The 27,946-nt window shown below is 53.1% G+C and overlaps 9 protein-coding genes across 9 annotated transcripts; 7 read left to right on the top strand and 2 right to left on the bottom strand.

Moving 5' to 3' along the window:
* Positions 1–415: 415 nt before the first annotated feature.
* Positions 416–4,431, top strand: LRP88_10633 (HET domain-containing protein; the record flags this gene model as incomplete). The annotated part of the gene is made up of 5 exons (XM_083247085.1): positions 416–1,066; positions 2,358–2,415; positions 2,620–2,811; positions 2,869–3,634; positions 3,693–4,431. The coding sequence occupies 5 exons, from the start codon at positions 416–418 to the stop codon at positions 4,429–4,431; spliced, it is 2,406 nt and encodes an 801-aa protein (XP_083098198.1).
* Positions 4,432–5,109: 678 nt separating this feature from the next.
* LRP88_10632 (WW domain-containing protein) lies at positions 5,110–6,514 on the top strand (the record flags this gene model as incomplete). The annotated part of the gene is made up of 3 exons (XM_083247084.1): positions 5,110–5,558; positions 5,608–6,118; positions 6,170–6,514. 3 exons carry the CDS (start codon positions 5,110–5,112, stop codon positions 6,512–6,514), a joined length of 1,305 nt encoding a protein of 434 aa, XP_083098197.1.
* A 973-nt stretch (positions 6,515–7,487) lies between these two features.
* LRP88_10631 (uncharacterized protein) lies at positions 7,488–9,602 on the top strand (the record flags this gene model as incomplete). Its single annotated transcript, XM_083247083.1, has 1 exon — positions 7,488–9,602. The coding sequence occupies one exon, from the start codon at positions 7,488–7,490 to the stop codon at positions 9,600–9,602; it is 2,115 nt and encodes a 704-aa protein (XP_083098196.1).
* Positions 9,603–10,441: 839 nt separating this feature from the next.
* On the top strand, positions 10,442–11,406 carry LRP88_10630 (uncharacterized protein; the record flags this gene model as incomplete). Its single annotated transcript, XM_083247082.1, has 2 exons — positions 10,442–10,491; positions 10,569–11,406. The coding sequence occupies 2 exons, from the start codon at positions 10,442–10,444 to the stop codon at positions 11,404–11,406; spliced, it is 888 nt and encodes a 295-aa protein (XP_083098195.1).
* A 1,682-nt stretch (positions 11,407–13,088) lies between these two features.
* LRP88_10629 (uncharacterized protein) lies at positions 13,089–14,719 on the bottom strand (the record flags this gene model as incomplete). Its single annotated transcript, XM_083247081.1, has 3 exons — positions 13,089–13,142; positions 13,223–14,240; positions 14,292–14,719. 3 exons carry the CDS (start codon positions 14,717–14,719, stop codon positions 13,089–13,091), a joined length of 1,500 nt encoding a protein of 499 aa, XP_083098194.1.
* Positions 14,720–15,534: 815 nt separating this feature from the next.
* LRP88_10628 (uncharacterized protein) lies at positions 15,535–18,493 on the top strand (the record flags this gene model as incomplete). The annotated part of the gene is made up of 12 exons (XM_083247080.1): positions 15,535–15,643; positions 15,704–16,477; positions 16,546–16,639; positions 16,692–17,034; positions 17,090–17,360; positions 17,417–17,440; positions 17,491–17,584; positions 17,632–17,795; positions 17,846–17,875; positions 17,930–17,960; positions 18,009–18,033; positions 18,098–18,493. 12 exons carry the CDS (start codon positions 15,535–15,537, stop codon positions 18,491–18,493), a joined length of 2,355 nt encoding a protein of 784 aa, XP_083098193.1.
* Positions 18,494–19,211: 718 nt separating this feature from the next.
* Positions 19,212–19,925, top strand: LRP88_10627 (uncharacterized protein; the record flags this gene model as incomplete). Its single annotated transcript, XM_083247079.1, has 3 exons — positions 19,212–19,508; positions 19,562–19,782; positions 19,832–19,925. 3 exons carry the CDS (start codon positions 19,212–19,214, stop codon positions 19,923–19,925), a joined length of 612 nt encoding a protein of 203 aa, XP_083098192.1.
* Positions 19,926–20,166: 241 nt separating this feature from the next.
* LRP88_10626 (Zn(II)2Cys6 transcription factor) lies at positions 20,167–22,439 on the bottom strand (the record flags this gene model as incomplete). Its single annotated transcript, XM_083247078.1, has 2 exons — positions 20,167–21,184; positions 21,238–22,439. The coding sequence occupies 2 exons, from the start codon at positions 22,437–22,439 to the stop codon at positions 20,167–20,169; spliced, it is 2,220 nt and encodes a 739-aa protein (XP_083098191.1).
* A 2,264-nt stretch (positions 22,440–24,703) lies between these two features.
* On the top strand, positions 24,704–25,680 carry LRP88_10625 (Protoglobin-domain-containing protein; the record flags this gene model as incomplete). Its single annotated transcript, XM_083247077.1, has 3 exons — positions 24,704–24,809; positions 24,908–25,178; positions 25,254–25,680. 3 exons carry the CDS (start codon positions 24,704–24,706, stop codon positions 25,678–25,680), a joined length of 804 nt encoding a protein of 267 aa, XP_083098190.1.
* Positions 25,681–27,946: the final 2,266 nt, after the last annotated feature.

The raw sequence follows: 27,946 nt of genomic DNA, 5'->3' as shown, positions 1-27,946 counted from the left end.
GACAGCCTGATTTCAAAGATGGGGGGGAGAAAATGTCTTAAAGAGACAAGGGTCGCGAGGCAGATTTGGTCGAGGGAGGACCCCAATCCATTTTTGCCCTTCACAAGGCACATTTTGACTCGCTCTTCGGTCGCTTGCAGACTGGGCTGGCCAATTTTGTTGTTGGACAACGTTTCTCTACGTCACAATCTCAAACCAGGTGTGCACAGCCGCCAACTCGGGCACATCCAGCCAACCAAGTATGCATCATATTGGATAGTTGAGGAGGAAGAGGCCGGCATTTTCGTCCTGTCTAACTTGATCTAAATAGACTTTGCCGTCTTCGTCCCATCTCCTGGGCAATCAGGAACTCTTGGCATAGCTACCGTCACTGGGCCGGGCTGAGGCTTGTGTAGCGGGCCGCTCCACCCCTGCCATGACGGAACCGATGGAACTCATGGATGATACCATGGGTGATGTCATGGATGTGGACCTTGATCTTCGAGACAAGATCTTCGATGCTATGCAGGAGAATAACGAGGGCAAGGAGTTCATCCCGGCAGATGTAATTGCCTGCCTTGCCTCTCGTGACGCAGTCGAGGCCGAACTCATGGGCAAGGCTAGACATGGTCGATTGGCCCGGCTCATCGATTATATCTTCAACAAACCGGCCATCAAGGTTTTCCTCATCCTTGTCTCGTGTGACAATGTCGGCGCCATGGATGAGATATCTGCTAGTGGCTTTGGCGACAAACACTTACCTCTAGACGAGCAAGTCACCACAAACGGTGGTAAGCGCCAGTCTCAGCTGCAGTCGCTAAGCCAAAACTGCGACGCTGGTTCAGTACTAGATCCCCTTCTTTCTTGGCGGCTTGCCCAGCGTCGCGTGTTTCTTGAGAAGCAGTGGGTTTTCATGGCTCCCGTCTTCACGAGAGAGAAGTTTGCGTACAAGTTGCACAACCGCTGCCCTCTGCCATTCATACCGTTCAACGAGAAAGACCATGCTCAGAATGGCACTCATGGGGGTCTGTCTGGCTCGGTTCAAGAGATCAAGGTGCACGAGGCTCATCAAAAGGTTCTTCCACAGGTATGTTTATCATTGCCAAGAACACGGCACGTTACTAACAGAGAGTAGAAGGATGGAAAACCCATACGTGTTGCCCTGAAGACAATATGGCCCCAGATGGGTCACTACTTTCACCAAGAGGAGGAAACATTGAGCGTCATTCAAAACATCGATCACCCACACCTCATCAAGCCAATCGCCTCGTACCAATACCACAACCACGAGGACGGCTGTTTCTTGTTTCCATGGGCCGAGCGTGGAAACCTCAAGGAGTTCTGGAAGACAGAGAAATCCCGCCCCCTGAAGGACTCTGGCATGATGGCCTGGATACTCAACCAGATGTGTGGCCTCTGCCATGCCCTAAGCATCTTGCACAATGAGCATCGCCGCCACGGGGATATCAAGCCCGAAAATATCCTCCTCTTCGAGGAGGGTGGCCCCAACGGCACCTTGCGTATCGCAGATGTAGGACTCGCAAAATTCCACCCAGTGGCAACCGAGCAGCGAAGGGATTTGAAGCAGGTCACCAAGACCATGACGGGCACAACGCGCTACTTGTCCCCTGAGTTCGTCCACGAGAACCAGATTCCGCGCGTCTTTGACGTCTGGGCTCTGGGCTGTGTATTCATCGAATTCATCATTTGGACGCTCCACGGGTACGATCGACTGTTTGACTTTAGAAAGGCCAGTTGTGCGCACTTCTGGGATGAGGTTGAAGGATCTTTCGTCATTCACGCCGAGGTACGCGCGTGGATCTCCAATCTCGAACAGATCCTCCGAGGGTCTGAAACGGCCCTAGAAAGCCTTCTCTACTTGGTTGAGTCAGAAATGCTGGTGCCCAACTGGAAGGAACGCAGCGCAAGTATCGACGTCTATGCGAAACTCGTTGAGATTTGCCGTATTCCAGAAAATGACGATAGATATCTCGTTGACCCCGACGTCGAGTCACGAGCGAGGACAAATCCTCCGCGGTCGAGGGAGTCCTCGCAGAATCTCGCCCTCCCTGAGATGCACGGGAGTAGATTAGCCCCTCTCCCACAGACACAGGGCTCGTTTGACGTTCGTGTCGTGGGGCCGGATGAGGGAGTCAACAGTACTAGTTTGGTGGTCAGCACAACAACCAGAGGTCAACAAGTGAGTACGCCCTTGCTTACTGCATCCAAATGATCACTAACAAACTCTTCTAGTATGTAGGTTGACGCACCGTCTCTCTCCTCTCCTTGAAGACTTAGACACTAACTTTTAGTTCCAGAATGTGAGATGAAAAGGACACTTGCTTGAACTGACTTGTCACTAACTAGTCAACTTCTAGATGGTCAGCAACAGTACACAGACCCATGAAGTTATCGTTGCTGACCGTCGATCAGGATGTAAGGTCTCGTTTCACTGCAACACGACTGAATACTAAGAAGCTCAGCAAGTACACAGACTCAACAAAGACACCTGGCGCTCAAAAGCCGATAACGAGTTCGCGCAGAGATTATTCTCTAACTCCGATTGGTCCCACTCGCATCCTGCGCAAGGTGCCTCAAAGCTCTGCAGCAAGTGCGCCTCCTTGGACATTTGGCAACCAGGCTTCGAGTTTGGTGGTCTGGTTGGTGATATTAGGGCCAGATCCAAGGGATGTGATCTCTGCCTTCTCTTTTCCCAAGCTGCTTCAAAGTTAAAGTGGGAAGACAGTGTGAGACTCTTGAGTCGGCGTGTCGACTCTGTCATACGAATCATGCCAGACGGTCCAACGATCTTGTCACTCTATTCAGATCCCGGTATTTGGCCAAGCACCCCCAAGGTTTCGTCAGGCTTGCTAACTGGTAATGTCGCAGAGCACGCTCCAGCCAGTCCAGACGCCCAGACTGGGTATCCTCTTCTACCAAAGCCTGGGAGCCCCTCACAATTCGCCTTTATCCGAGAATGGCTACGGGTTTGTCGAGAGACGCATCGCCATGAACACTTGCGTGACGCGAGCCTCGACCCGACAGAGCTTCCAACCCGTGTCATTGACCTCGGGTTCTTGGACAAGCCTAAGATCCAGCTGGTCCCCGGTGAAGCCATGGAGTCACACGAGTATTTCGCGTTGAGCCACTGCTGGGGCAAGGGCATGATGTTCCGGGCCATGAAGGAGAACATCAAGACCCTCGCCGAAGCGATCGACTTCCGCCGTCTCCCGCGTACTTTTCAAGAGGCTATCAAAACGACACGTCGCTTGAACGTGAGGTACCTATGGATTGATTCCTTGTGTATTATCCAGGACGACCAAGAAGACTGGGAGCGTGAAGCTGCCCGAATGCAGCAGGTCTTTAGCAATGCCACTTGCGTCATTGCCGCCAGCTCTGCCGGCTCATCAGCTGAAGGCTTCCTGGAGACTCGAAGAGACGAGAGACCTTTTGTGACGTTGCATTCCCCTTCCGGATCCATCAGTTACGTCTGCAAGTTCATCGACAACTTTGCCCAAGACATGGAAGAGGCGCCCCTAAACAAGCGCGGATGGGTGTTACAGGAGAGAGCTCTGGCAAGACGATCGGTTCACTTTACCTCGACCCAGGTCTACCTGGAGTGTGGCGAGGGGGTGCACTGCGAGAGCTTGATGAAGTTAGCCAAGTACGTCCGCCCACAACTTACTTTTTTGCATCTAGCTCACAAACTGTAGTGACAAGGCGGCATTTTTGGGCGATTCTGATTTTCCCAACTCTGTCCTCGAGTACTACAAGGGTGGCAGGATCGTTCTCTCGCAAAACCTGTTCAAGATGTACTCGAGCCTCAAGTTCACTAACTCTTCAGACCGGCCCATTGCCATATCAGGCCTGGAAAAGAGACTAATGTCAGCCTTTAAGACAAGAGGCGGGTATGGAGTGTTTCAGGCCTTCTTTGAGCGCAGTCTCTTGTGGCAGCGACCAGAGTCGGGTCCCTTAGCCCGCATTGCCTACCCAGCGGATCGAAGTGTGCCATCCTGGTCGTGGATGTTCTATAGCGGCGGCATCACGTATGTCGATGCGCCGTTCGAGGAGGTCGACTGGACCAAAGACTATGAGTCTCCATTCGAATCGAGAGCCGGGAGACAATACTGGGGAACAAACGAGAACAACCCGTCGCCTGTCATCAAGTCAAAGTCAGCAAAAAGGTTCTCTCCGTCAGCCGACCCAAAAAAGGTCTTGGAGAGAATCAGGTTTGATCTGGACACTTATGCACATCTTCAGCTCGGGGCTCTCCGATGCATCGTCATTGGAAAGGCCAAATCATCTGGGCCTGAAGATGCTGCCCTACACTATGTCTTGGTTATCACGGGTTCGTCCTCGGACAAGGCTGGGGTGTACGTCCGGGTTGGAGTCGGGATTTTGTTGAAGAGTCTTATCTCTTGGGGCTCAGAGGAATATGTCGAGGTGCATTAGAGCTACATAGCTCTTTTTGTAGGGATGGCTCTCTAGACTGATTCTATGTACTTGCTTTAATTTAGAACTACTGTGCTACTTTTCAAGAGTTCTGGTTTCTGTAGCCCTCGCTCTTATTTGCTTTGATGTGACATCCTAGGACCCCTATCGGATTGCTAAAGCCTCGTTGAGATCTAAGACCGAATGCTGTAAGCTCAAAGCAGTCGCATATTGCGCAGAGAGGAGTCCATGTGCGGTTTCAACCCTGTCCATCTCACTCACTTAGGCAGAGTCGCCGCTATTGGTGCCCGCCTCACGAGTCGTCCTTGAGATCCTTCGAGGATGGATGTTAAATTCAGGCGATGCATAAAGCAGTAACTGCCCAACAACTGGAACATGTTATTCCAAAACGTTGATGTTCTCTAATTCTAGGTGCAAGGGCATAAAATTATTTGTCTAGGTGGCATTTACCAGGACCAGATTGATTGCGGATGCGAATATGCCGAGATTCCATGCCAGCTGCGCCACTCGATGGCTTTCGAAGTCCCAATCAGGCATCATTATGCGACCTGACGCTTCTGCCTTGGCCATGTGCTCACATGGTCCAGGCACATATAAGCAGCAAACACCCATATCAGACAATCACTGTATCAGAAACTGGCCTCATCCTACGACCAGGCCGCAGCTGCAAATTTCAATATGGTCTCCTCCATCTCCAACGCGTCGGGTTCCTTGAACCAAGACAAGGAACAGGCTCCTAACCCAGACAGCTTTGAGCCGCGTGAAAGCTCTCCCGACATCACTCACGTGAAGGACAAGTTCCCAAAGGTTAAGGATGAAGCTTGGTTGGCGCGGCGTCTGGGAAATGCCATTACCAAACGACGCATGATCGTCCGGTATAGACAGGCCAAAGACGCTCAACCTGCAACAGCCGAGGATCGTGTCTCCGACGACATGGCCGACCAAGCTTCAGTCTCTACGCCAGCGACTTCGTTCATCAGTTCGTCTGACGAAGCTACGAGCCAGGATATTCCGGACCTGGATGACTTGACGTTCAACGGGAAGAAGCTGGAATTTAGAGAACCCATTGAGTGCCCATACTGCAGAACAACCCAGGTTCTGGACACCCAGCCGGAATGGAGGCAAGTGTTTGACTACAGAGATAGACCATGGCCCTTGAGACTAACAACTGAGCAGGAAGCACGTCTTAGTTGACCTTCAGCCGTATGTGTGCACCTTTAAAGACTGCACTTCTGGTCTCTTCACCACCCAAAAGGAGTGGCTCACTCACGAGATAACCACACACTTGCAGCAATGGATCTGCACTCATTGCAACAACGTTGAAAAGCCAACCTTCGAAACTATGTCCAAAATCAAAGAGCATCTTGAAGTTGCGCACAACGTGGTTGAGGGGGATCTTACCGAGGCCTTGAAAGCGAGCCAGGTACCTCCCAAGCATTTTGAGGCTTCTTCGTGCCCTCTATGTAACGAATGGGACCCGCCTGTTGAGGAGTCTCAAAACGCCAAGCAATTCTATCAACACCTGGGAAAGCACCAGCAGGTTCTCGCTCTTGAAGCGCTGCCAATGTCGCTGGACGGGCTGAGCCGCGATGATGAGCGCCTACTTCATTGTTCTCCCTGTGGCCATGTCTGGACCTCAAACGAGAGAGAAGAGCCCTGCCCGGCGTGCCACGACAGCAAAGGAAAGGTAAAATCTTGCCCCAGTCAGCCCACGTATAACCATACTAAGTCGACACAGCGTCTCCCCCGGCAAGTGAAGCTGTCGACACCCTTCCCTTCACGCTGGGAAGTTAAGATAGCCCCCGACCGTAACAGGGTATACTTTGTAGACCACAATGAGGGTAAAACGACCTGGATCGACCCTCGCAGCGCGGAAGCCAGGCTCGTCGCCAAGACGCTCAAGATGGGACGACTTCCTGCAGGCTGGGAGCTCAGGTTGGAGGAGAAATCAGGCCGCATCTATTTCGTGGACCACAATACAAGCACGACGACCTGGGATGATCCGCGTGAAAAGCCAGATACTGAGAAATCAGAGCCGCTGCCTGAGGGGCGGAAGAGAAGGGTTATCAGCAGTCGCCTGTAGTCGTTGGTCACAATGTCGAGATCTTCAGAAGTACGGATCCAAAGACGAAAAGGCTATGCGAGAGTGACAGACAATGGCTGAAGACGTGGAGAGGTTGGTTGAAGGTGATTAATTGAGAACGATTCAGGAGAGCCAAATGAAAAATGCGCAGTTGGCCTCATGCCTAAACGTTGTGACATTACAAACAATGCCTGAACGCAATTGACGGTTTTCGCTATTCTTTCCGCATAACTAGTTCTTTGCAATTACCCATGCCAAGCCTACTGAGGAGTCCTATTAAGCATTTGCGAACTCGTCGGGATGTCACCCTCTCAAGCTTTTATCGCGCGCCAAATGGGACGGAACAGGGATGGCTCGGCCAGAGCCTGCTGACAATATTCAATAATGGCGCGTGATATTGGTTCCCCAGAGAAGTAGGCTGTTGAGTCGACGTTAAACGAGTGACATGCTTGTCAGGCACCGACAGCAAATAGAAGGATCCGCCAAGGCTGAATTACAACTTTAATACCTTACCGAAGTGCTTGGCGATGCCTAGAAGCCGCACCAGTGACAACCTCCCGGGATGATGCTTGGTGGGTGCCTGTCAAGCCCTGTCAAGCCCTCAGGCGTTAAGCACGGCACTTGGAGTAACATAAGCGGAGATGGCGCTCGTTTATTTAATTTTCTGAAACTCAGCTCGCGTATCTGCCTTGCCGTTAGTGGAGGAATGGATCCTTTGTGCCTCGCGTGGCTTGTCCTTGCATGGGAGAGTGGGCTAGTTTCTTCAGTCTAGACTCATTCCAGCGTCTTTGGAGTTCAGCCGTAGCCAGAAATAAACGACATGTGCCTCGTGCCGCCGAGTTATCCGGTCTCGACCGCTGATAAAGACAAGTTATGTAAAGGGAATGCTGTCCCCCGCGTTTTCAGTCGTCCTTGTCTTGTCGATACCTATCATCACCGATGGTAGTGCTGCTCTACAGCACAACTCGCCAAGATGCCCTTCGATTTCAAGGCCTACGATGAGAAGTGCAGGGGACTCACCCTCGAGGAGCTCCAGCGCGAGTGGGAGCATTACACCCGCCTCATCTCCGGCGCCGCAACCTCTACGGCCGTCTCAGGCATGGCCATCCCTCTGACCCTCGGAGTGTCGACCATCGGCGTGGCCATGGCCGCACCAGCCATCCACAACGCCCGCAAGAAGCGCGAGATAATCGAGCGGCACCTCAACAGGCTTAATTCGACTCATCACACCCGCAAACGCGATGTTCTAGGCAGCATGGCTGTCAGTGGCACTATCGGCGTTGTCACACTGGGAGTTGGGTCCATGGGCGCCGACGCTGTTGCTACTGCTGGAGCAGAGCATGGGATTCAGTCGATTGTAGCCAACGAAACCGCCATCAAGCTCGCGACGCATGCCGCCCTCGACGGCGCGGGAATGGCCATTGAACACAAGCACACGGATCGTCTCAAGAAGAAGGATGCCCTCAAGGCATTCAAGAAAGCCGGTGTCTTCCAAGCCGTCCAAGATGCCAAGGCCGCCGAAGCTGGATATTCAATCCAGCCCTACAACCAACAGGGGTACCCTTATGCCGCCGCCGGTAGCTCCTCTCAAGCGCCTCCCATTCCTCCTCCTCCGCCATACACTCCTGCCGACGGGCAGACACCGGCTCCTCCCTCTTATGCGTTGAATGCGAATGGTTATCCTCAGGACTTCAAGGCATCCATCGCTTATACCCCAGCACCTCAGGGTCAACAGTACATGACGCCGGATGCCACTGGCCAGCAGCCTGCGCCGCAATACTATGGCTATCCTCCACAGCAGGGTGTCCCTCAACAACAGGCTCCCTATCAGCAGCAGCCCGGTCAACAGCCCTATCAGCAACCTGTCTCCTACCACCAGCAGGTTCCTGGTCAACAGGCGCCTCAGCAACAGGTCTTCTCTCCTCAGCAAGTTCCTGCCCAGCATCAAACCATCCCTCAGCAGCAAGTTCAGCAAGTTGCCTCTGCACAACAGGCTCCTCCTCAGCAACAGGTTCCACCGCCGGGACATTCTTCTGCACCTTCAATCAGCGCCAAGGTTCTCTCACCACCGCAGACTCCAGCTGTGGGATATCCTCCCCAGGTTGTGCAAAATATCCAGTCCCCCGCTGTCGCCCAGCCGCAACCACACGAGCAACCAGGCTACTTTCCCCAGACGACGGCGAACCCACCCAACAACCCTGCCCCTTCAACTCAAGTGTACGACATGTCGGGCATCAAGGGCGCTCTTCCGGCTCAAACGCCTGCACCAACGGGTTCATCATATCAGTCTCCACCACCCCAGCAGTACTCTGGTGCTCCTTTGCCGACGCCCGCTCAGGAACAGCCCCAGACTTGCACATACTTCCCAGCGCAAACGCCTCAACCAGCTGTAGCGGGATACCCTCCTCCCCTCTCTCTTCCCCCTCAGCCAACTCCTCAACCGGCATCTGCTCAAGTACCTTCAGTCTCGGTTCCTCCGCCACCAACATCGCAGCCCGTGTCTACAGTCCAAGTGCCACCAGTCTCAGTGCCTCCTCAGACGACACCGCAAGCGGTACCTACACTTCAGACACCGTCAGTCGAGTACCAGCAACCAACTGGCCCTGGCTCCCAACCCCAGTATTATCCGCAAGCCACGTACCAGCACACTGGAACATATCAGCAAACCCAGGTGCCACCGCCTCCTCCTCAGGAGGACCCCAACAGGAGGGCTTCGATGATCAGCACGCCACAGCAGCCTCTCGCTCCACACCCTACCTACAATCCTCAACACTACCAACCAGCATCTCACCAACAAGCGTATACCCATTCTGCTTATCCAACTGCTCATACACCTGCACCACCCCAGCAAACACCAGCACCATATCAAGCAGCGCAATATCAGGCTCCTCCCCCTGCAGCCAACACCAATGCCCCTCAGTATCAACTCAGCGCGCACTACACGGTTCCTGGTCAACCACAAGAGCAGTACAAGCCAGGCAATCAATACCAGAACGCACAGCCCGCCCATCAGCCCCAGTACAGCCAACAGTATTATTATCCTCCAACTCCAGTCTCGTTGCCTACTTCTCCCCCAGCAGTGCAGTAAGCTGGTGCCCTGGTTTTTGGATGAAATTGGCGTTATCAGCGGGTTAGAGCCTAACACGAAGTTAATGAAGGAACGTCTATGCTTTGAACTTTTGTTTGATAATAAATATTCTCTACTACACCTCTCAGTCCAAGTACACCTCCGCCAGACCTGTGATGCATGCTCCCAATACAGTACACTCACCTACGCCACATGCTGCTGTCCCGGTACGCTTTTCCACTGATCAGGCACAATCTTCTGAGTGGTCAATCCTCGAAGAAGAGGGACAAATGTGGACACAAAAGCAAACTCTGGGCTGGCGCGGCCCGCTCCGAATCGGCCAATGATGTCTGTAGTTAAGACAGCCCTGAAGGCCAACAAGGATGGTGTTGTTGACTAGCGTAATAGGCCCACAGAAAGGATTCAAGTGCCTGAGCATTGTTACTGAGCTGAGGGCATGGGTGATTCTCTCTATTACTGCTGTAAAGAGTTGTTTAGCATCAGCAAGCTCTCACAATTGTTGGAGACAAATAAGCCAAGATGAGGAAACCAAGATGGCACTCAAGCAGCATCCCATTCACGATATCAAATCTCGGAAAGGCGTCGCAATCCGTCCTCCATGTCACGATCAAGCACTATCTAGCGCCACAATCGATAGTCTCAGCGAGCCAGACTTCTTTGGACGCTTCTAAACGGTGACCTTCATTTGGCATCGATTGGCAAAGCCACCTCCCAATGGTGGCTGCTCTTTTTTAAACAGCCTGTATCCCAAACTTCCTCTCCTGGATTTTGGTCTCCAGCGATTGTCTCTCTTTACCCGTCACTCGTTTCCAGTCGTTCGTTAATACATCATCGCCAAGATGAGGACCTTCTTCAGCTTTTGGCTCTTGGTCATCAGGCCACTGCGTCAGTGTGCAGGCCGCGAGTGACATCGTCTTCTGTGTTTGTTGAGTCCGTCACCACTTCTGCTTCGACTGCCGCCTCCAGCACTGTCTCGTCTACCGGTTCCGAGTCTACAACCTGGAGCAGCACCGAGACGGCGTCTTCAAGTACCAAAACTGTTTCCCTGGGCACTACCAAGACCGCCTCCTCATCCACCGAGTCAGCATCTTTGAGCACCACTGAAAGTGCCACCATTAGCACCACTGAGACTGCATCCTCGAGCACAGAGACGGCTTCCTTGAGCACCACCGACTCCTCCACCGTCGCCTCGACCACCAGCAGCGCTTCCGAGAGCATCTCGACTGACTCCTCCACCATCACCTCCAGCACGCTATTCACCTCGACAACCTCGACCGCCGAGGCTTCGTCTACCACATCTTCCGTCCCCGAAGGCCCACCGGAGATCCTCATCAATAGAGGCTTCGAGGCCAATGACTCCATGAGCCCCTGGCAGGAGTACCAGAGTTGGGCAACCGTCGCCATCGCCACTGATGAGTCCCATTCAGGCGGCCAGTCTGCCCACATAACCTGGTCATCCCCCCTCACCCCCCAGGGCCAGTACGACTACAACACCGGCGTCATCCAACCCGTGCCGGCCTCCAAGGTCGTAGCCGACACGCAGTACAAATTCTCCGTCTGGGTCAAATTAGACCCCAGCATGAGGTGCCAATACTTCTACGCCGCTTGCTCTGTCGGGGATGGCTTCATCCCTGGTTCTTTCATGGGCACAGCCGTTCCTGGCGTTGGTGGCTGGTTGCAGCTCGAGACGACCTGCCAGTGGACTCAGAACTGGCTGAACGCGGGACCAGGGGTAGCAGTCATTGCCTCCTGCACTGAGGCCGATTACTATGTCGACGACGCCAGTTTCAAGCTGGTTGTTTAGGGGGTTATCTAACATTCCGTCCGGTTAGAGTCTTAGAAGCGAGGGTGTTTTGGGGGAAGGGGGTTTCTCGATGCACAAACTTGTACATCCATCTTCTTCAAGTACACGCACACGCATGGGACATATACATATTTTTAAGGCATCACAGGTTACGGCTGTCCTACCAATGACCTACCTAGCATTTGTCCAATCACCGAAGCAGGGTCCGTCTCCGTGTGTGGCAGAGGGCTAGCCTCAGCCCAATGCCAATCACAAGGCTCAAATTGGGAAAGCTGAGCCTCTGCTTTTGTTCCAGTACTAAATCCCAAATCTGTGGCTTAGCTCCTGCAACCTCACATCACTCAGGGAGCCATTGCCTGACTACTCGTTTAGAGGTGGACTCGAGTTTCGAACTACAAGCTCTCACCCCGTGCTTTTCAGAAGATTCACAACCAGCCATTGTTGCAGGAAGCATTAGCAGTGCTCGTTCAACTCGCAACTAATGGTACACGTGGTTCCACTGTTTCATACCCCCCATTCGGCTTCTCCGCTACGCCATTCCTTCAGTCTGGGCATGAATCCTCGTGTACCTCGCTTATCACCTCAAGGCACACAGCTCTTGTTTGATTGTAAATTTAACAAGCTATATCCGCAGATCATTGAGCCTAGCATCGGTATGCTTGCATTAGCTCACATGTCAGCCCGTGTGTTGGCGGTCAAGACAGTCTATGGCCAGGCTCTTTCGGTCCTATTAACACATACCCTGTTTAGGCAGCAGTATTTTGACATCCATATTAGGAAGGCAGGCCTGTTATTTCTCTGGGTTGTTTCTCCTCTGATCAGACTGTGAATCCTTTTCAATTCCAAGCTTGACACTTTTCAGAAGACGGGCGAGGCCGTCAACCTCCACGCATACCAAACTCCAACACGGCGAAGGCATGCTGTTTTGTGGATTGCGTGTGAGACTCTGCAGCCGCCAATGCAACGTTGACAGCATCATCAAAGCACAGACCTGGCGATCGAAATCATCACTTGTCAAGCGTGTGGCTCGTTCCGGCAGGACACACTCTGCAAGCCTCAAAGCACCAGCAACAGGTGCCCTGGCATTGACTCTATGTACGTTTCATCATATACATTAAATCCCATATCACCTTCGACATTGCTCAGTGACTCTCTCGTCACGAGTCCAAAACGGGGTTATACCTTCATCAATCTCGTACCAACTCCAAACAGCAAGTCTCTAACCACGCCGCATATTTGATAGACATAACCACGCTGGCCAATGCCCCCTCTTCCCTGAAGAGTTTGTCGACACCCGTCTAAAACTCTTTGCGCTCATCGTACTTGACCCGGAATCTCCAGCCTTCAGCTTGAGGATCTTCCTCTGGTCATACCCCTTTCTGAGAAGGGCCTTTTGCAGGTCATTCTGACCATACCTGTCCGTACCTATTGTGTGTGCGCCCCCGCAAACCAAAACTCTAATGATGCGATGAAGTTCCGCTTCGCTCTGTCCTTGCCGGAGTGCAAGCATCAGCGGTGTCCTATCCCCTGAGCAGAAGGCGTTCACGTCAGCCCCCCTTTCAACCAAGATCTTGACAAGGCCAGCCTGAAGCTGATAGCAAAATAGGTGCAGAGCTGTCTGCCCATAGCTGTCCTTGGTGTCAATGCCGATATTCTCCAAGCTAGGACGACTCGGCAGACTCCTAGTTGTCTCCATCGCTTGGAGCACTATCCGAAGCGTGTCCTTGTCTCGACACCTATGGATTGGCGTTTGTTGGTTTGCGTCTCTAACAAGGACCAGGTATGGCCTTGTTAGAAGCTCCTTCAAAACCTCGACGTTTGAGCTGCTAACGGCGACAAGAAGAGGCGTGTCACCATTCCCATCCTCCATCTCGTAGAATCTTTCAAGCGTCATGAGCTCTACTAAGACCGATATGTCCATCTCCCGGTCTCGAGCAGCCACATGGAGTGGCGTGTTCCCATCTCCGTCTGTGAGTTGAGCAAAGGTGAGCTCATCCTCTCCAGTCACATCAAATCCCCTGGAAGTGCACCAAGCAACAGCTCGAGCGAGACCGTCCCGTCTCGGCACAAAGTCGTCCCCGAGCTCATCACGCATCTCGGCTCGGAACGCGTCCACGTCAATGTGCCTTCTGCTCCTCTGGTATTGCCCTACAGTCAGGTTGTAGGTCTCGCAAATCTGCCGATGATACTCGTCCTTCCCCAACCGTACGTAATCATCAAGAGCGTGCCGAAAGAAATCGATGGCCTTATCAGTTTCGTTGAGATCGGCAAACATCTCGGCGATTCTGCGCTGCTCGTCGCACAGCTTGGGGGTCGTGTGAGGGCGTGACTCGGCTAGAACCGTGGAACCAAGCATATCCAGCCTCTCGACGGCGCTTGGGATGGCGGTTTGATCATGCTTCTGACATGAAATAGCGATGGCGACGTACTTCTCTGCCAGATTGACCCGCTCTGCCATGTCCAAAGCATAGTCAGGCTGCTGTTCCCTCAACTCCTTTCCGAGCTCGATCGCTTGCCGCTGGAACGGCAGGGCAAGAATTGGCATGTCGGCCTCGAAGAAGCGAGTAGCCCAGTTCTGTGCTGCCTCGAACCTATACTGGAGCTCTCTGACGCTACCCTTTCTGCGTCCCGATGGAGGCAGCAAGAGGTTTTCAGTTTGTGCGTTCGATGGGTTCGGGTTCTCGCGGAAGTACTGCGTCGCCGTGTCCGTCAGCAAGGCCTGGGTGGTCTGCCTCCATGTCTGCAGCTTCTGATCGTCGGTCGATAATCGTGGAAAGGCTGTCCCGAGCTCGTTGAGAACCTCTCTGACTCTCTCGACGGGACCTGACTCTAACCTATCTCGAGATGTCAGAAGCAATCAAAGCTAAGGGCAAGTGTTTACTTACTGACCCAGGACCGAAGCACTAATCTGGAAGATCTGGATACTTCGGTCGACTCGCTTAATTAGGTGGTCATCCTGATCCAGCTTCAAGCGAAACGCCTTCATTGCCTTATCCTTAAAGCTCGGGTTTCCTCCATAGAAGGCATCTGTATCTGGTATCCCTAGACCGGAGAGGTCCTCCTGGAAGTGCTCGAGGTGTGCGCTAATGGATGCAAGATACTTCTCTTGTGTAGGCGTTAAAGTGGTTACTCGCCATCTCTCCAATCTCTCCTTCATGAGCGAGCATGAATTCTTCAGCAGATCGCTCACCACGGTCCAGTGCTGGGCGTCAGCTGGGGAGTTGTTGACGGCCTTGATCAGGGCGTCAAAGACACTCCAAGTCTTGAGGCCCGTCACGATGAGGGCGATGACCGCCGAAGCTGGTTCAGCCATGCTTGAGTGAGGGTCTCACGCCCCCTCAGGCTTCGCTCTTGTCCTTCTCGTGGTCTGTATGGCTTCAAAGGATGATGCTGGGCGCAAGTCCAGGCGGAACAAATGCGGAACAGGGTGAGTCTGGGGATCTCCCCACCCCCGGATTTACGGAGTGACATATACCAAGTAAGCATACTGCACTGCCTCATAAGCCCTGCAAGGCGAAGGACTACTGCCTTGTATTGGAGGTGCGACAAGTGACGTTCTTGGCAGTCAAGGATCCCTGTAGAGCTGGAAAGTCCTTCATCCACCTCCCCCTGCCGCCCGTGGCTGAGTCGATCCAACACGCCTTGTTTTCAAATCGTCTCCCGTGTTGGTTGTCTCTCGATATTTGGCTCAAATTGTGGCTCAGCCGTTTTTCATGACCTAAAGTGAAACCACTGATCTGCAGCTAATACGACCTTTAATTGAAAATCATCCCAACATCGTCGAATGAGAGCCTTCGACTCACAGCCTGCAGGATACATACACAAACTGCACCACAACCGGGCGAGTATGCCTTGCAGTGACTGTTCGTGTTAGCGCTTTGTGTTACATGCATGCTGACTCGATGCCGCAAATGTCGTTGCCTATTCTCCCGCTTCAGGCTGAATTCATTTGTGATGGAATCATGAGGTTTTGGAGTCACTCGTTATTTGTCTGCCTTGGAACGGGGTTGTACAAGATCAGCAAAGGCATATTTCTCCAACTTTTACTCCAATCTTGTTGAGGCCTAAATATTCACTCTCTAAACCAGTTGGATCTTTTGAGCTTGAATCAACAGCCTCATACTAGCCATGGCTCGCCAACCAGCCGAAGCCGACGGTCGCTCTCAGCCTCGAGGCTTGATCGATGGATGGATCGGAGAGCAGATCGAAGATCGAGAGGAGCTAGGAAATCCGCTCAGTAAGTCAACAATCAATCATCATCTTCTGGTCATCTTATTTTTACTGACTCTTTTCAAAGCCAATGTCGAGGACAGCACTCTTCGAGAAGCCTGCAGACAGCTGTCCCAAGAACAGTCCAAGGTCCCCTTCCAACAACTCCTTGATGCTGCAGAAGTCGCCAAACACCGATACGAGTACTACTGCTTCTCAAAGGATGCCACCGACGGCACCAGCGCCCCTGACGGTTCCGGCCTAGTTCTCAGAGTAGACCTCAGCCTTGACGACAAAAAGGCCCTCGTTGCAGAGCGAGAACGGCTCTTCTCCGGCAGGGGGATGCTCATCATCATCTGGACCGTCTCTCTTGCCGCATTCCTCCAAGGTCATGTTCAGTCGTCCATCAACGCAGGGAGTCTGTTTGCCGAGACAGTTGGCATCACCCAGCCCCGTCTGATCAACCTCACTGCGTCAGAGTCCAACTACACCTTTGGCTTTGTTCAGCATGCTATCAATGGTATCAACAACGGTACATACAAGGACACCTATCTGGACGATTTCATCCCCCAGAATGGTACATACAATGGGACCGATCCGGCCGATACTACCCCACTGGGCCTCAACATGACTGGACTCGGGGTCACCAGCATTGCAAAGTGGCAGCTGGGCGGCATGAATGCCATTCCCTTCCTGACGGCAGCCTTCCCGGGAGCACCGCTCTCTCTACCGGTCAACTATTGCTTTGGTCGTCGCGGGGCCCTCGGTATCTCTGCCCTTCTCATCATTGCCAGTTCTCTGGGCTCGGCCTTTGCTTCCACGTGGCAGCAGGTCCTTGGTGCAAGGATCGTCGGCGGAATAGGTGAGTCATATCTAGGATCCGGCAGTGGACATGCACCTCTTGAGTCTAGGCTAACACATCCCCTACAGCCATGGGAATCAAGGCTGTCAGTGCCCCTATCCTCGCCTCCGAGACGGCCGTGGGCTACTGGAGAGGCTCTACCATCCTAGCATGGCAGCTATGGTAAGAAAAGTCCCCCCCTTTCTATATCGTAATCACTAACATCGACATCCAGGGTTGCGTGTGGCATAATGATCGGCTTTGTCGTCAACTTGGTGATTGCCAGCGCCACAAACGTCCTCGACACGGTGCCCTCTCACATCTACCACATTGTCAGCCAGAACCGCACGGAAATCGAGAACGGCATCGAAATAATGACGCCATTCTCTTCCTCTGATTACCAATCACGCTATCTCGCCTTTCAACTGATCCTCGGTGCACCTCTCGTTCCTTCTATCCTACTTCTCATCGCCCTGTGCTTTTGCTACGAGAGCCCACGGTTCTACATGAGGCCCGGGACGCCCAACTACAACCTCGAACGAGCCTTTGAGATCCTTCGCAAGGTCCGCAAGAACGAGGTTTGTATTCCCTTTTCCCGCTTTCAACATTGTCTTGGTGTAACAAATTCATCAGCTACAAGCTACTCGTGACTTCTTCCTCATCTGGTGGTCGATCAAGACTAGCGCCGCCAAACAGGAAGCGAAGCAATATCCACTCAAGACCGGTCAAGTCAAGGAGGAGAAGAGGGACGAGGATGTCGACTCGGGCTTGACATACATGTCTCGCATCTGTGTGGTTCTCAAGCTCTCTGGAAGACAGTTCAGGCCTCTGTTCAATCAGCGGCATCTGAGAAACGCCATGTTGAGCAGCTGTACCGTTGCTCTGGCCCAGCAGCTCTGTGGCAGTATGTTCCCCGGTCTACAAACTCTTGACTACCTATATCGCTAACTCTGTTGACAGTCAACGTATTCGCCTTTTACTCAAGTAAGTACAGTTCGAGGAAAATCAACACTTGATACTGACCAGCTTCATAGACGAGCTTTTCAGCAACTACGGAGTCGAAAAGAGTATGGGATACAGTTTTGGTTTCGGTGGTGTCAATTTCTTCTTTGCCTTGCTAGCAATGAGGTTCGTATACCTCAAGAGTACTTGATTTATAAGTCTAACCCTCCCAGGTCCATCGATATCATCGGACGAAGACGCTGGCTCTTGTCCACCCTCCCAATGATGAGTGTCTGTTTAATGGCCTCGGCTATTGCCTATGCAGTCGACGGCACAACAGTCACACCTCGAGGAGCCCAAGCTTCCGAGTCTATTGCTGGTATCGTCTTCATCTACTGTGAGAAGCCCAGGAAATCTTGTGCGTAGGATACATACTGACTCTCTCAGTGTTTGCTGCTGCATACTCTCCGGGCCTTGGTAGGTCCAAGTCCAAGTCCATGCTTTGATTAAGTGTGCTTCTAACAAACCCAGGTCCAATCCCATTTACTCTCGCCTCTGAAAGGTTCGTGTCTTGAAATATTGCGTGATTTCAGGAACTAACCAGCCTTAGTTTCCCTCTGTCAAACCGAGAAGCCGTATGTCCATTATCCAAATCATGACGGGTAGCTCCTTCGTGCAATACTAACACATTCTCTGCAGGGTGCCTCAGTAGCCATATCCATCAACCTGCTCTTCGCGGGCATTTTTACAATCCTAATTCCCAGCATCAATAGAGAGTTCAAGATCGAGGGCACTCTCGGCTTCTTTTCCGCCATGAACGTGGTTGCCTTCATCCTCGTCTGGCTGTTTGTCGAGGAGACAAAGCGGCTACCGCTGGAGGAGCTGGAAAAGGTGTACGACAACCCCAAGTTCGATTTTGCCAAGTACCAGCTCTTTACGCGTCTTCCTTACCATATGAAGCGCCTGCTTTCTTGCTTTGGAGATGTCGAGGAGCCAGAGAGCTTTGATGAGATTGTACTAAGGAGAAGAAGGAGGGCGGGAGACCCGGCTGACACCTCAGATGATGATGTTCCGCAGCGACCAGGGAGTAATTAGTCTCGCATCTTGTTGCGGTCTAGATATAGGACAGTTGGGGGCCATATTTTGAGCCGCCTGGCTTCCAGTAGAGATTGTGATCATATCATGGATATAGATTGTTTGGGAATGACTAATAAAAGCCTGGGGTGGACAAGATTTCAGTCCACCCTCTTTCTCTGCGGGTAGCCCGTTTTCAGGCGTGAAAATTTGCATCAGTGGTTTATCGAGAGTACAATAGTGTGTCATGGTAGACAGAATAGCAAGCTTGAAGCCGTCTCAAACCCCTAATCAGGAAATTTGGATGACGGTCGCACGATCAGAGCATCATCAAGGTGGGGTCGCGATGGCGGCCAAAGTCAAACTCAGCCACGAGAATCACTGATAAATACACCCAACGGGGAACAGTATCAACCTTTGAATCAAATAAGTAATTAAATCATACTCCTTACTAGATCAATAGTACATTCTTATATTGACGGTCATCTTGATTTCAACCACATCCAATCCTCTGAAACTCTTGGCGCAAAGTCCAAACCCTCCCTGATGACCCCCCCCCCCCCAGAGTCCCCTAACTTTTAGCGCCCGCTGCTTAAAATGCGCCCACAACCTTAATACGTAACCCCGCGACGTCATCAGCCATCAAAAGATCACAAGACCCAACGCAATCCAAACTTCAACATCAACATTCCCTCCTAGGATCCTTCTCCTCCTACAGCATTATCGCGATACCTCGAAGATGGCACCTCCTCGTCCATACATGTACAATTACGGCGATGGCCCGCAGCCAGCTCCTCCGCCGCCCTACGGATACTACCCGCCGTACCAAACCCATGTCGTCGTCACCCCTCCTCGTCAGGACCGTCGTCGCTCTTGCGCGAGGTTCGTCGTTTCCACGGCCCGCCAGTTCTCCCTCATCATTCCACTCGTCATTGTCATCCTCAGTATCTGGTGGTCCTTCCGGTACCAGGTGTGCCCCAGCGATGCCGCCGTGGGACACCCATGCTCGTGGCTGCTATGGTTGAGTCTGCCCATCGTATGCTGCCCTATCATGCTTTCCGCCAAAACGCCATGCTAACATAAACTCAGGCTATCGCCTCGGCTATCTGGAGCATCGCCATGATCATTTCGGCCCGTCGCGCCCTCCATCACATGTCACATGTGCCCACGCCCGTCAATGCTGCAGTCCAGCTCATCCTCGCAATCGGCGCGACCGTCTGTTTCGCCCTACTTGTCTATCACATGGAGACCTACGACTATTGGACTCGATACACAGAGGGCGGAATGGCCGCGCTCCTTGCGATGCTCTTGTGAGTCAACCTTGAGAGACAGCTTGCACACTGTTAACCACTGCTTCAGCATCGTCAATTGGATCCTATTTGTCTGGACACTGAAAGAGATCAAGGAAGACCGACAACGGCGGCAGCATGCAAACAGTCACATCCCCATATGAGCGAGACAAATCTGGCGAAATGGCAATTTCTAAACTTTTACATGAAGCAGTCATTGGGACTGCACAGTACCTATCGAGGATTGTAACCCTTGAAAACTGGGCAAAAAAGATAACCACCCACGCTCCATTTCCCTATTATCATACAGTAATACCGCTCTCGTGACAAAGACCGATCCCGGGTATTATTGGCACAACGAGTCTAACTCAAGAGGTCGGGTGCTGGTTCATGTTCAGCTCGTCTTCACAGGCTGCCGCCAAATCCCCCATGAGCTGCGAATCGCAGCTGGTAGTCGCGGAGGTCGGCCCAGTTACGTAGCTCCTCCTCCTCGTCTTGCGACGTCATTTGGTTCGGATCTGTCGCCTCGAGGCCTGTGCCGTTGGTAGCGCCCGTCTTTTCAAGCTTGACGAGGATGTTGATCAGTTGTGAAAGCGCCTCCTCCGACTTGATCGCAAATGGTCCCTTGCGCTCTGGTGCATCATTCAGGAGCGTCGATGCTACCTGGCGGATCTTGTTGATGAGAGAACCCCCGTTTGGCTCCATGTTGCGCTGGGAAATTGATCCTAGAACCGTAAGGAGGCCCTGGACAATGAGTTCCCGCTCGGACGACATGAAGTCGTGGATTTCCTTCTCATCAGCATCCTGTGCCGCCTTTTCCTCCTCTGACTGGCCGTCAATGGGGTTGGTATCCTGTTGCTGCTCAGAAAGATGAACATCGCGAAGGTCAAAGTAGAGTTCGACGAAATATGACCGCGTCGCCAGTTGCGAGACATAGATGTTACCCTTCTGAATCTCGTACTGGAGGTGACGACGCCGCGCTGGTTGATTCTTGATCACGTTGCGCAGGTCGTGCGCGGGCTGATTGTTTGGCCAGGCTGGGGGCACGTAATGCATCCCAGCTTCGTCCAAGCTGGTGGCCTCATCCCCGTGATTTCCAAGCTGAAGCTCTGGGGGGAGGTTATCTGTGATACTCTTGGCCGCCAGAAGGCCATCCCGGAGCAGGATGCGCTGATCGGCCCAAGGAAGAGTGCTCATGCCATAAGCCAGCTCGAGACTGACAATGCCGTTCATGGTGGTGTAAATGTCAATAGCGAACCGGAAGCCCGTCAAAAGGGTAACGCTGCCATCCTGCTGATGGATGACTTCGTTGGCGAGGACACAAATGTCGTCCACATTTTCAGGGTACGCGGGATATGGAAGACTAGGGGTCGAGGGCGCAATCACCATATCCGCAGAAGAAGCACCGAGTTGTGAGAATGAACTAGACTATAGTCAGTACGGAATTGCAAGGGTTTTGCATAGATAAGCACTTACCGAACGCCAAGAAGAAGGCAGTAGAAAATGCGCTTCCCGATCTGGTCTTTGACGTGGTTAAACGGCAGGGGGTCCGGTGAACAGTTGTCGTTACCAAAAGTAGGCAAATCCCCGGGGTGCTTGGGTCGATGGAAGCCGAGCTCGCGGAGAAGGGTCAAGGTTTCGGCCATGAATTGACCCGAGGCGTTCCACTGATGGGTATATCCCGAGGCCAGGCCCAGGAAATAGCTAGTCGCAGCGTCGTCAAGCGTCTTGGGCTGCTTGAGCGGCCACTTGCTCCCTCGCGTGAGCAACGAAATCTCACGGCATTTTTCAACCATGACGATTGCCCGAGGGAAGAGATGAGTGCTGTGCTGTGCTTTGAGGTGCTCTCTCGCGCTTCGTGGGAAGGATGCCACAAGGGCGCAGATCATGCTCGCCAGCAGACCAAGGAACTCGGGTTTGGTGCGATCTTCGCGATTGGCAAAAGACTGGCGGAATGTAGGCTCATGAGGGAACGGCGCCAGGGGGTGGATGTATGTGAAGAAGTCGTCAACCAAGAGTTCGAGAACAGGCATTGGTGCGATAGATTCGGCGTCCAGAACGCCCTCAGTCGAGATGTTCATCAAAGTCTTGGCCGCAGTCTGAGGCGAAGGTGACATGGCTCCAAACACGGCTGCAGCAGTCGCCACGGCTTGAGAGTCCGCGCGGGCACGCTTAGCAGCTTTTGCGGCCTCAGCATGCTTGTTTGGGGGGCCTCGCCGCTTCGTCTCACGGTTAAAGGTACAGTCGACACCCAGTTCTCGGCATGGTCTGCAGGGGATGTTGGAGTCGTCACACTTGACTTTGCGCATACTACACATATCACAGGCGCGTCGGAGACGGGTTAATTTGGGGTTAATAGTCGGATCGCGCATGACCCCGCCAGGACCAGGGACGAGGTGAGTCGCCATATCCGTCGCATGGGGAACCGCTCCGGCAACGACATGGTGGGGTTGGAGGCCATCTGGGGAAGATGTCGCGTCGAGCGTCTGGTGTTGGTGGTGACCAACGGCCTCAGCGGCAGCCACGGCAGCATGCTGGAGGGCCTGAGGGCTGTTAATCTGGTGGTTTATAGCATGAGCGGCATCGCTAGCGGCCTGGAGCATTTCGAGGCCATTGCTGGCGTAGGCGTGGACCGAGACATGCGACGTGGGTGAGGGTGGAGGAGGTGAGCCCGACATGGTGACGGTTCGGATCGATTCGTCACGCTGCGCCGGGCCTGCGACGGCGGGCGTCGACGGTGGCTTGCGGAGCACCGGGCTCGGCGGGCGGAGCTGGGCTGGGTGTAAGCGGGACCCTGAGGACGGGCCTGGATGGATCGTCGGGGTGTTCGAGGGTAGAATGTCGGAGGAAATACGGGTGTTGAGGGGTGTTGAAGCGAGGTGAGGCCGATGAGCGGCCAGGAGCTGGGAGAAGTGGTGGGTCACGTGAATTTTCAAGTCAGGTGCTTATTAAGCGAGTTTGAGGCTCTGTCGCCTTGATTTGACGAGAAGCTTACCCTGGAGCAACAGCCCAAATTCCCGACATTTCAGTTAATCCTCGCTAAATCTCCAGCGTGAGGACGTGACGATGGATTATCAATCTATCTAATCTATCTCGTATCCGGGGTATCCCTTCGATGTGGCTTCTTGCATGACGTACTCATTTATGTCACATGAAAATACGTGTGCTGGATCTGGTCGTCCTGTCGATAATCAACTCCAACCACGGTAGGTAGTTATGTCGAGCTGTACTTCCTTGTAGTGAGCTAGTCATCTTGCAATCAACAAAAAAGATAATCTGATGAGATCTGTATACGGAATGGTAAACCTCGAAGGCCGGATTTGGAGCTCAAGAGACATCCCCGGGTTCCATGATGCCACATGGGGGCATCACATCATGGGGAACCAGAATCGGGGAAATAACCCACGACTATGGAGCCCATGCGTTCATCTGATGACTGACCGAGTCCCATCGGGAATTTTGGGGCGAGGGGGGTCCTCGCGGATCTGGCATCATCTGGTCCTTGCTTGCGGCTGAGGTGTACACGGACGAGACCGATAAGACCGAACTGCCGGCGCAGCACAGTTAAATGAAGCGGCCGGTTGCTGTGGTATTCTAGAAGACGGCGGCTTGGCTGACTTGCTATTACACGAGGAGTCATGGCATTTGGCGAGAAGTCCATGCTTTGTGCTTACATAGCTATCATAGAGCTAACTTGTGGTGGAGTGGAAGAGTCCCCTCAAGCTAGAGAGCTCGAGGCGAAGCTTGGCAACTCGCTATGAACTCCCTACACAAAGATCTCATGGCCACAACTGCAAAGCATAAGCTGTCGCGTGCACTGTTACTCCTCAAAACACACCACTCCTCAAACCCAAGCTGTCATGCAGATCTCGGATGCTCTCACAGTCTAGAAAGATGGGATTTTGCCTAGCTCTCCCTCTTCCGCTCCTCGCTTGCCGCCGCCGCCTTTCAACGGTCGTCCCGGAAGTGAAACACGACCCAATCACATGGGTTGGAATTTTTCTTTCTAACATGATCGGGGTCTCGTAGCCAATCAACGGACGCGTCCCCCGCAAGTCACCGTTGTTTCTTTGGGAGGGTTTCTATTTGTGACAGGCGGCATGATGACGACAAGCGAATCAGCGGCCTGATTATCTTTTTCACCTCAAACGATTCAACCTCTGTTTTCTGGCCATTTTCACAAGATGACCTTATAGTAACCTCACTCAACAACACTCGATCCCCTCTGTCATCCTCCAGGCTCAATTCCTCCTTTCCTCGGGTGCATCCGGGCTGGCCACGCCGGGCACCGACCTCCCAACGGAGTCACGGACCCCTGGGACGGCCCCACTCATCAGCCCACCATCACCATCGCCTGATGTTGGCGACCTGGCGTGATGGGCTCAGCCTGGAGCCCAGACAGAGCCAAACAGCACCAGCCAAGGACGGACGGAGCAAGGCGAGACTCGGGAACAGCAAGAGATTTGCTTCAGCATGAGCGCCTATGATGACCCTGGAGGAAAAAAAAAAGGTCATGGACAAGGTGAGGGGCAAGGGCCGGCGCGTGGAGGGGTGGGAGATGAGGCCATGGGATTGAATAAATACTGCTTTGCCGCTGCGCTGGACGATTCGCATCTCTTGGATTGATCTGCCTGTTAGTTGTTACTTGTTTTTTCCTGTGAAAATCGCATCCTTCTTGGTACAGCTGCGTCACTAGAGAGCTTTACTCCTCATCAGCTGAGCAATCCCTCCTCTCCTCCTCTTCCGACTTTTTCACCATCGCCCGTGTCATCCGCGAAACTCGACCCTCTCGCAAGCAGCGCATTAAAAGCCATCACAAGCACAAAGCTCGAAATAGCCCGTCTCACGATCTGGGAGGATTAAAAAGACCGAGAATCTCGAAAATCCGTCTTCTTTCACACAAACCCATTCTTCATCCAAAAACCGCAATACCACAGCAAAAATGTCGGCCACATCACGACCCATGAAGCACATTGATCGCGAGGATCTCTACACCAACCTCGAGGCTCGCGTCATGTACCTTCACTCATTCCTCGACTTTTCCAGCCGTACGTTCAGGTCCTCTGCCAGATATCATCTCCTGATCCCGAAAACCCACGGAGTTGTAGAGAATAGACCGATATGGAGACTAACAAATTTGCTACAGGAGACATTGAAGCCCTCATCACTGGCGCCAAATACGTCAAGGCTCTTATCCCCGCCGTCGTCAACATCGTCTACAAGAAGCTCCTCCAGTACGATATTACCGCCCGTGCTTTTACCACCCGCAGCACGTCGTTCGAGGGTCCTCTTGATGAGGTGCCCGACGAGAACAGCCCTCAGATTCTGCACCGAAAGATGTTTCTGCGTGCGTACCTGACCAAGCTGTGCTCGGATCCCAGCAAGATGGAGTTTTGGGAGTACCTGGACAAGGTTGGGTAAGTTGCCGACAACCTCTTCAATTCTCAGAATTGAACACGGACAACGAGATCATGATGGCTAACAATCCATAGCATGATGCACGTCGGACTCGGCCGGAAGCACCCCCTCCATATTGAATACGTCCATCTCGGTATCTGCCTAGGTTTTATCCAGGACATCATGACCGAAGCCATCCTCTCACACCCCCGCCTGCACATTCAGCGCAAGACGGCGCTCGTCAAGGCCCTCAACAAGGTCATCTGGATCCAGAACGATCTCATGGCTAAGTGGCACGTCAAGGACGGTGCCGAGTTCGAGACTGGCGATTCGGATATTGAGATTGAGCGCGAGGGTTACCTGCACGGCAAGCGCATCATTGGCGAGGGCACCGGCTCCGAGGATGACGCCTCGGAGCACCACCAGCCCGCCACGCCGTCGCGGATCCCCCACCCGGGCATGGCGTCCGGCGGGGTGTGTCCGTTCTCGGGGATGGGAGCCCCGGCCGACGAGGCCAACTAAGCATGATGCAGCTTGGCGTTTTGACTCGAGACGGGGTCTCGAGCGAGCGAGGATAAAGGGTTCCAATGTTTATATCTGGCGTTCATAATGATGACCTACTTTGGGAGGCGGGTACTCGGGCATTTGGGGTTTCAAGGCTGTTATTATTTGTGTCCTTTTTGGATGTTCTGTGTCTGGTGTCTAGATGGAGAAGAGTTATGAGAATGATTGGGTAACAAGAATACCACAACTCAATTCCCACGCGACACCTATAATCATGATTCTTACTGCTGAAAGTCTATCCGAAACGTGAAACTTGGTTACCAGAGGCTGTGGCAAGACTTGATTCGTGAGGCCGTGAGCGGATATTGGCGTTGAGAGATTGAAGGGAAGTCAAGTCAGCACCTCAGCAACTAGGTAATTCTTAATAGAACGACATATTCCCAAATTGTAATACGTTCCCTATACTTGGTCAACTGAAACTTCAACCGCTGTTAGCCTGATTGACTTGACGTTTGCGATACCACCTCGGGTCGACATCTCCACGTGGACCGGCTCTTCAGGGGGGCAACGTACCCGCGATTGACGCATCATGATTGCTCGGTTGGCCCGCCGTCAAGGTACCTGGACGATCCCGGCCGAGGGCTCCATCTGATATTAATGTGAACCAGGTGATTGGGTCTTGTCAGGGTCCTCTTCGCGGGATGACGGAACGTCGTGTTTTCTGCCATTGGCCGTCCATCATCTCGTCACAGAAACCCAATCAACTGCCCCGTGGTGGGGTTTAAGTTGAGAGTTGAGAGCAAATGATGATATGATGGACTCGGCTGGATAGAGGACAAAGGAGAGCGATGTCTTGCACATAGCGGGATCTAGATTGGACCGCAAATTGTTGGGCTTTGCCGCATTCCATGTTGGTAAGATAGGAATCGGCTGCTGTGTGTAAACATCAGGAATTCTCTTGTCATTTCTGACGGGGTTGCCGGGCCGGGACTCTCAGGGTCTGGTTAACCAGGTCCCAGGCAGTCTCGAACCTCTTGGGGGAGCTGTTGCGCAACCCGCCAACCTCCAATGGCAACCCGTCGATAAAGCACACTCCTCTCACGGCGAGCGAACATGATGCACACATCAGCCGGATGAGGCAAAGGCTGCAAGACGCAGGACGCAGCGGCAAGGCAAGGCATTTGTTTTGTACAGTACGCACGCACATACAATAGGATCGCATAGCCTCGCGCGCATCGGGATGCTCGTGGTCGTGGAGCGCACGAATAGCGGCACGTCCTCGAGGCCAGCAAACGGGTGCGAATGCAGCTCGTGGTTGCGGCTCGGCAACGCAACGGACAAAGTAGAAGAAGCAAAACTCAAACAGGGACGAAAAAGACGATGGGAAATTCTGGTAAAAATGGCTCATGGAGCGTGGTCTATGCAAGCCACCATCGAAGATTGTATGCAGGTAGGGAAACCAACCTGTCAGAGATATGTATGCTGCGCTGCGCTGCGCCTGTCAACCGGCTCCGAACCGTCAGTGCCAGATCGTCTTCAAGGTCAAGTCCCGGGGGGTTCTCGCTAGACGAGACGAGAAGCCCGGTACGAACGACTAGAGCTAAGGCAAGTGCCGGAAAGGGGCGGCCACGTTTGGCGGATCAAGGCGGTGGATGGTTGGAGAATCTATTGGCGATGGGTAGTTGGGTTGGGTTGGGTTGGATCATGGAGGATGGAAATGGCGCCCCGGCCCGTGGCGGCGTGCAGTTTAGCAGAAGAGAGCCAGAACGGAAAAAACTCTGTGCCAATCTGCACTACTAATAGCCGGGCGGAGAGGTACACGCTGGATGCCTGCTGGACATCAACCGGAGGTGGGATGGTTTCCCTGGTGGGGGAGGGGAGGATTGGCACCGGGCGGCTCCGGGGGATAAGTCCCGGGTGCGGTTTTCAGTGGATTCTAGGTGCAGCGCAGTGGGCTTGAAGGCCTCGGACTGTCACCCGAAGCTGACCGATGCAGAAGTAGTGCCAGCGAGAATGCACACCATTACTTGGGGGAATGCGGTAAATGCAGCGTCATGCTGAGGTTTCGATGGATGCTGATGACAAGAGGATGAGAAAGCAGAGGATAGGCGAGGGAACTGAGTTGCTCGGTGAGGCCTGGGCGGTAACCTACCTTGATCATGACTTTTACGTGATGTTCGCAAATGCCCTGGCCGGTCGGTGTTGCATCTCCGGTTGACGGCGCTCACCGTCTTTTGGTGCACAGTACAGTACGTCTCTCTCGGTGGTGGAAGAACAACTTGCG

This window comes from Fusarium phalaenopsidis, assembly GCF_050370095.1.
Source record: "Fusarium phalaenopsidis strain FUZ10S chromosome Unknown contig_32304, whole genome shotgun sequence".
Lineage (NCBI taxonomy): Eukaryota > Fungi > Ascomycota > Sordariomycetes > Hypocreales > Nectriaceae > Fusarium > Fusarium phalaenopsidis.
The sequence above is the reverse complement of the archived record's forward strand: the minus strand, read 5'-3'. Positions and strand labels throughout refer to the sequence as shown.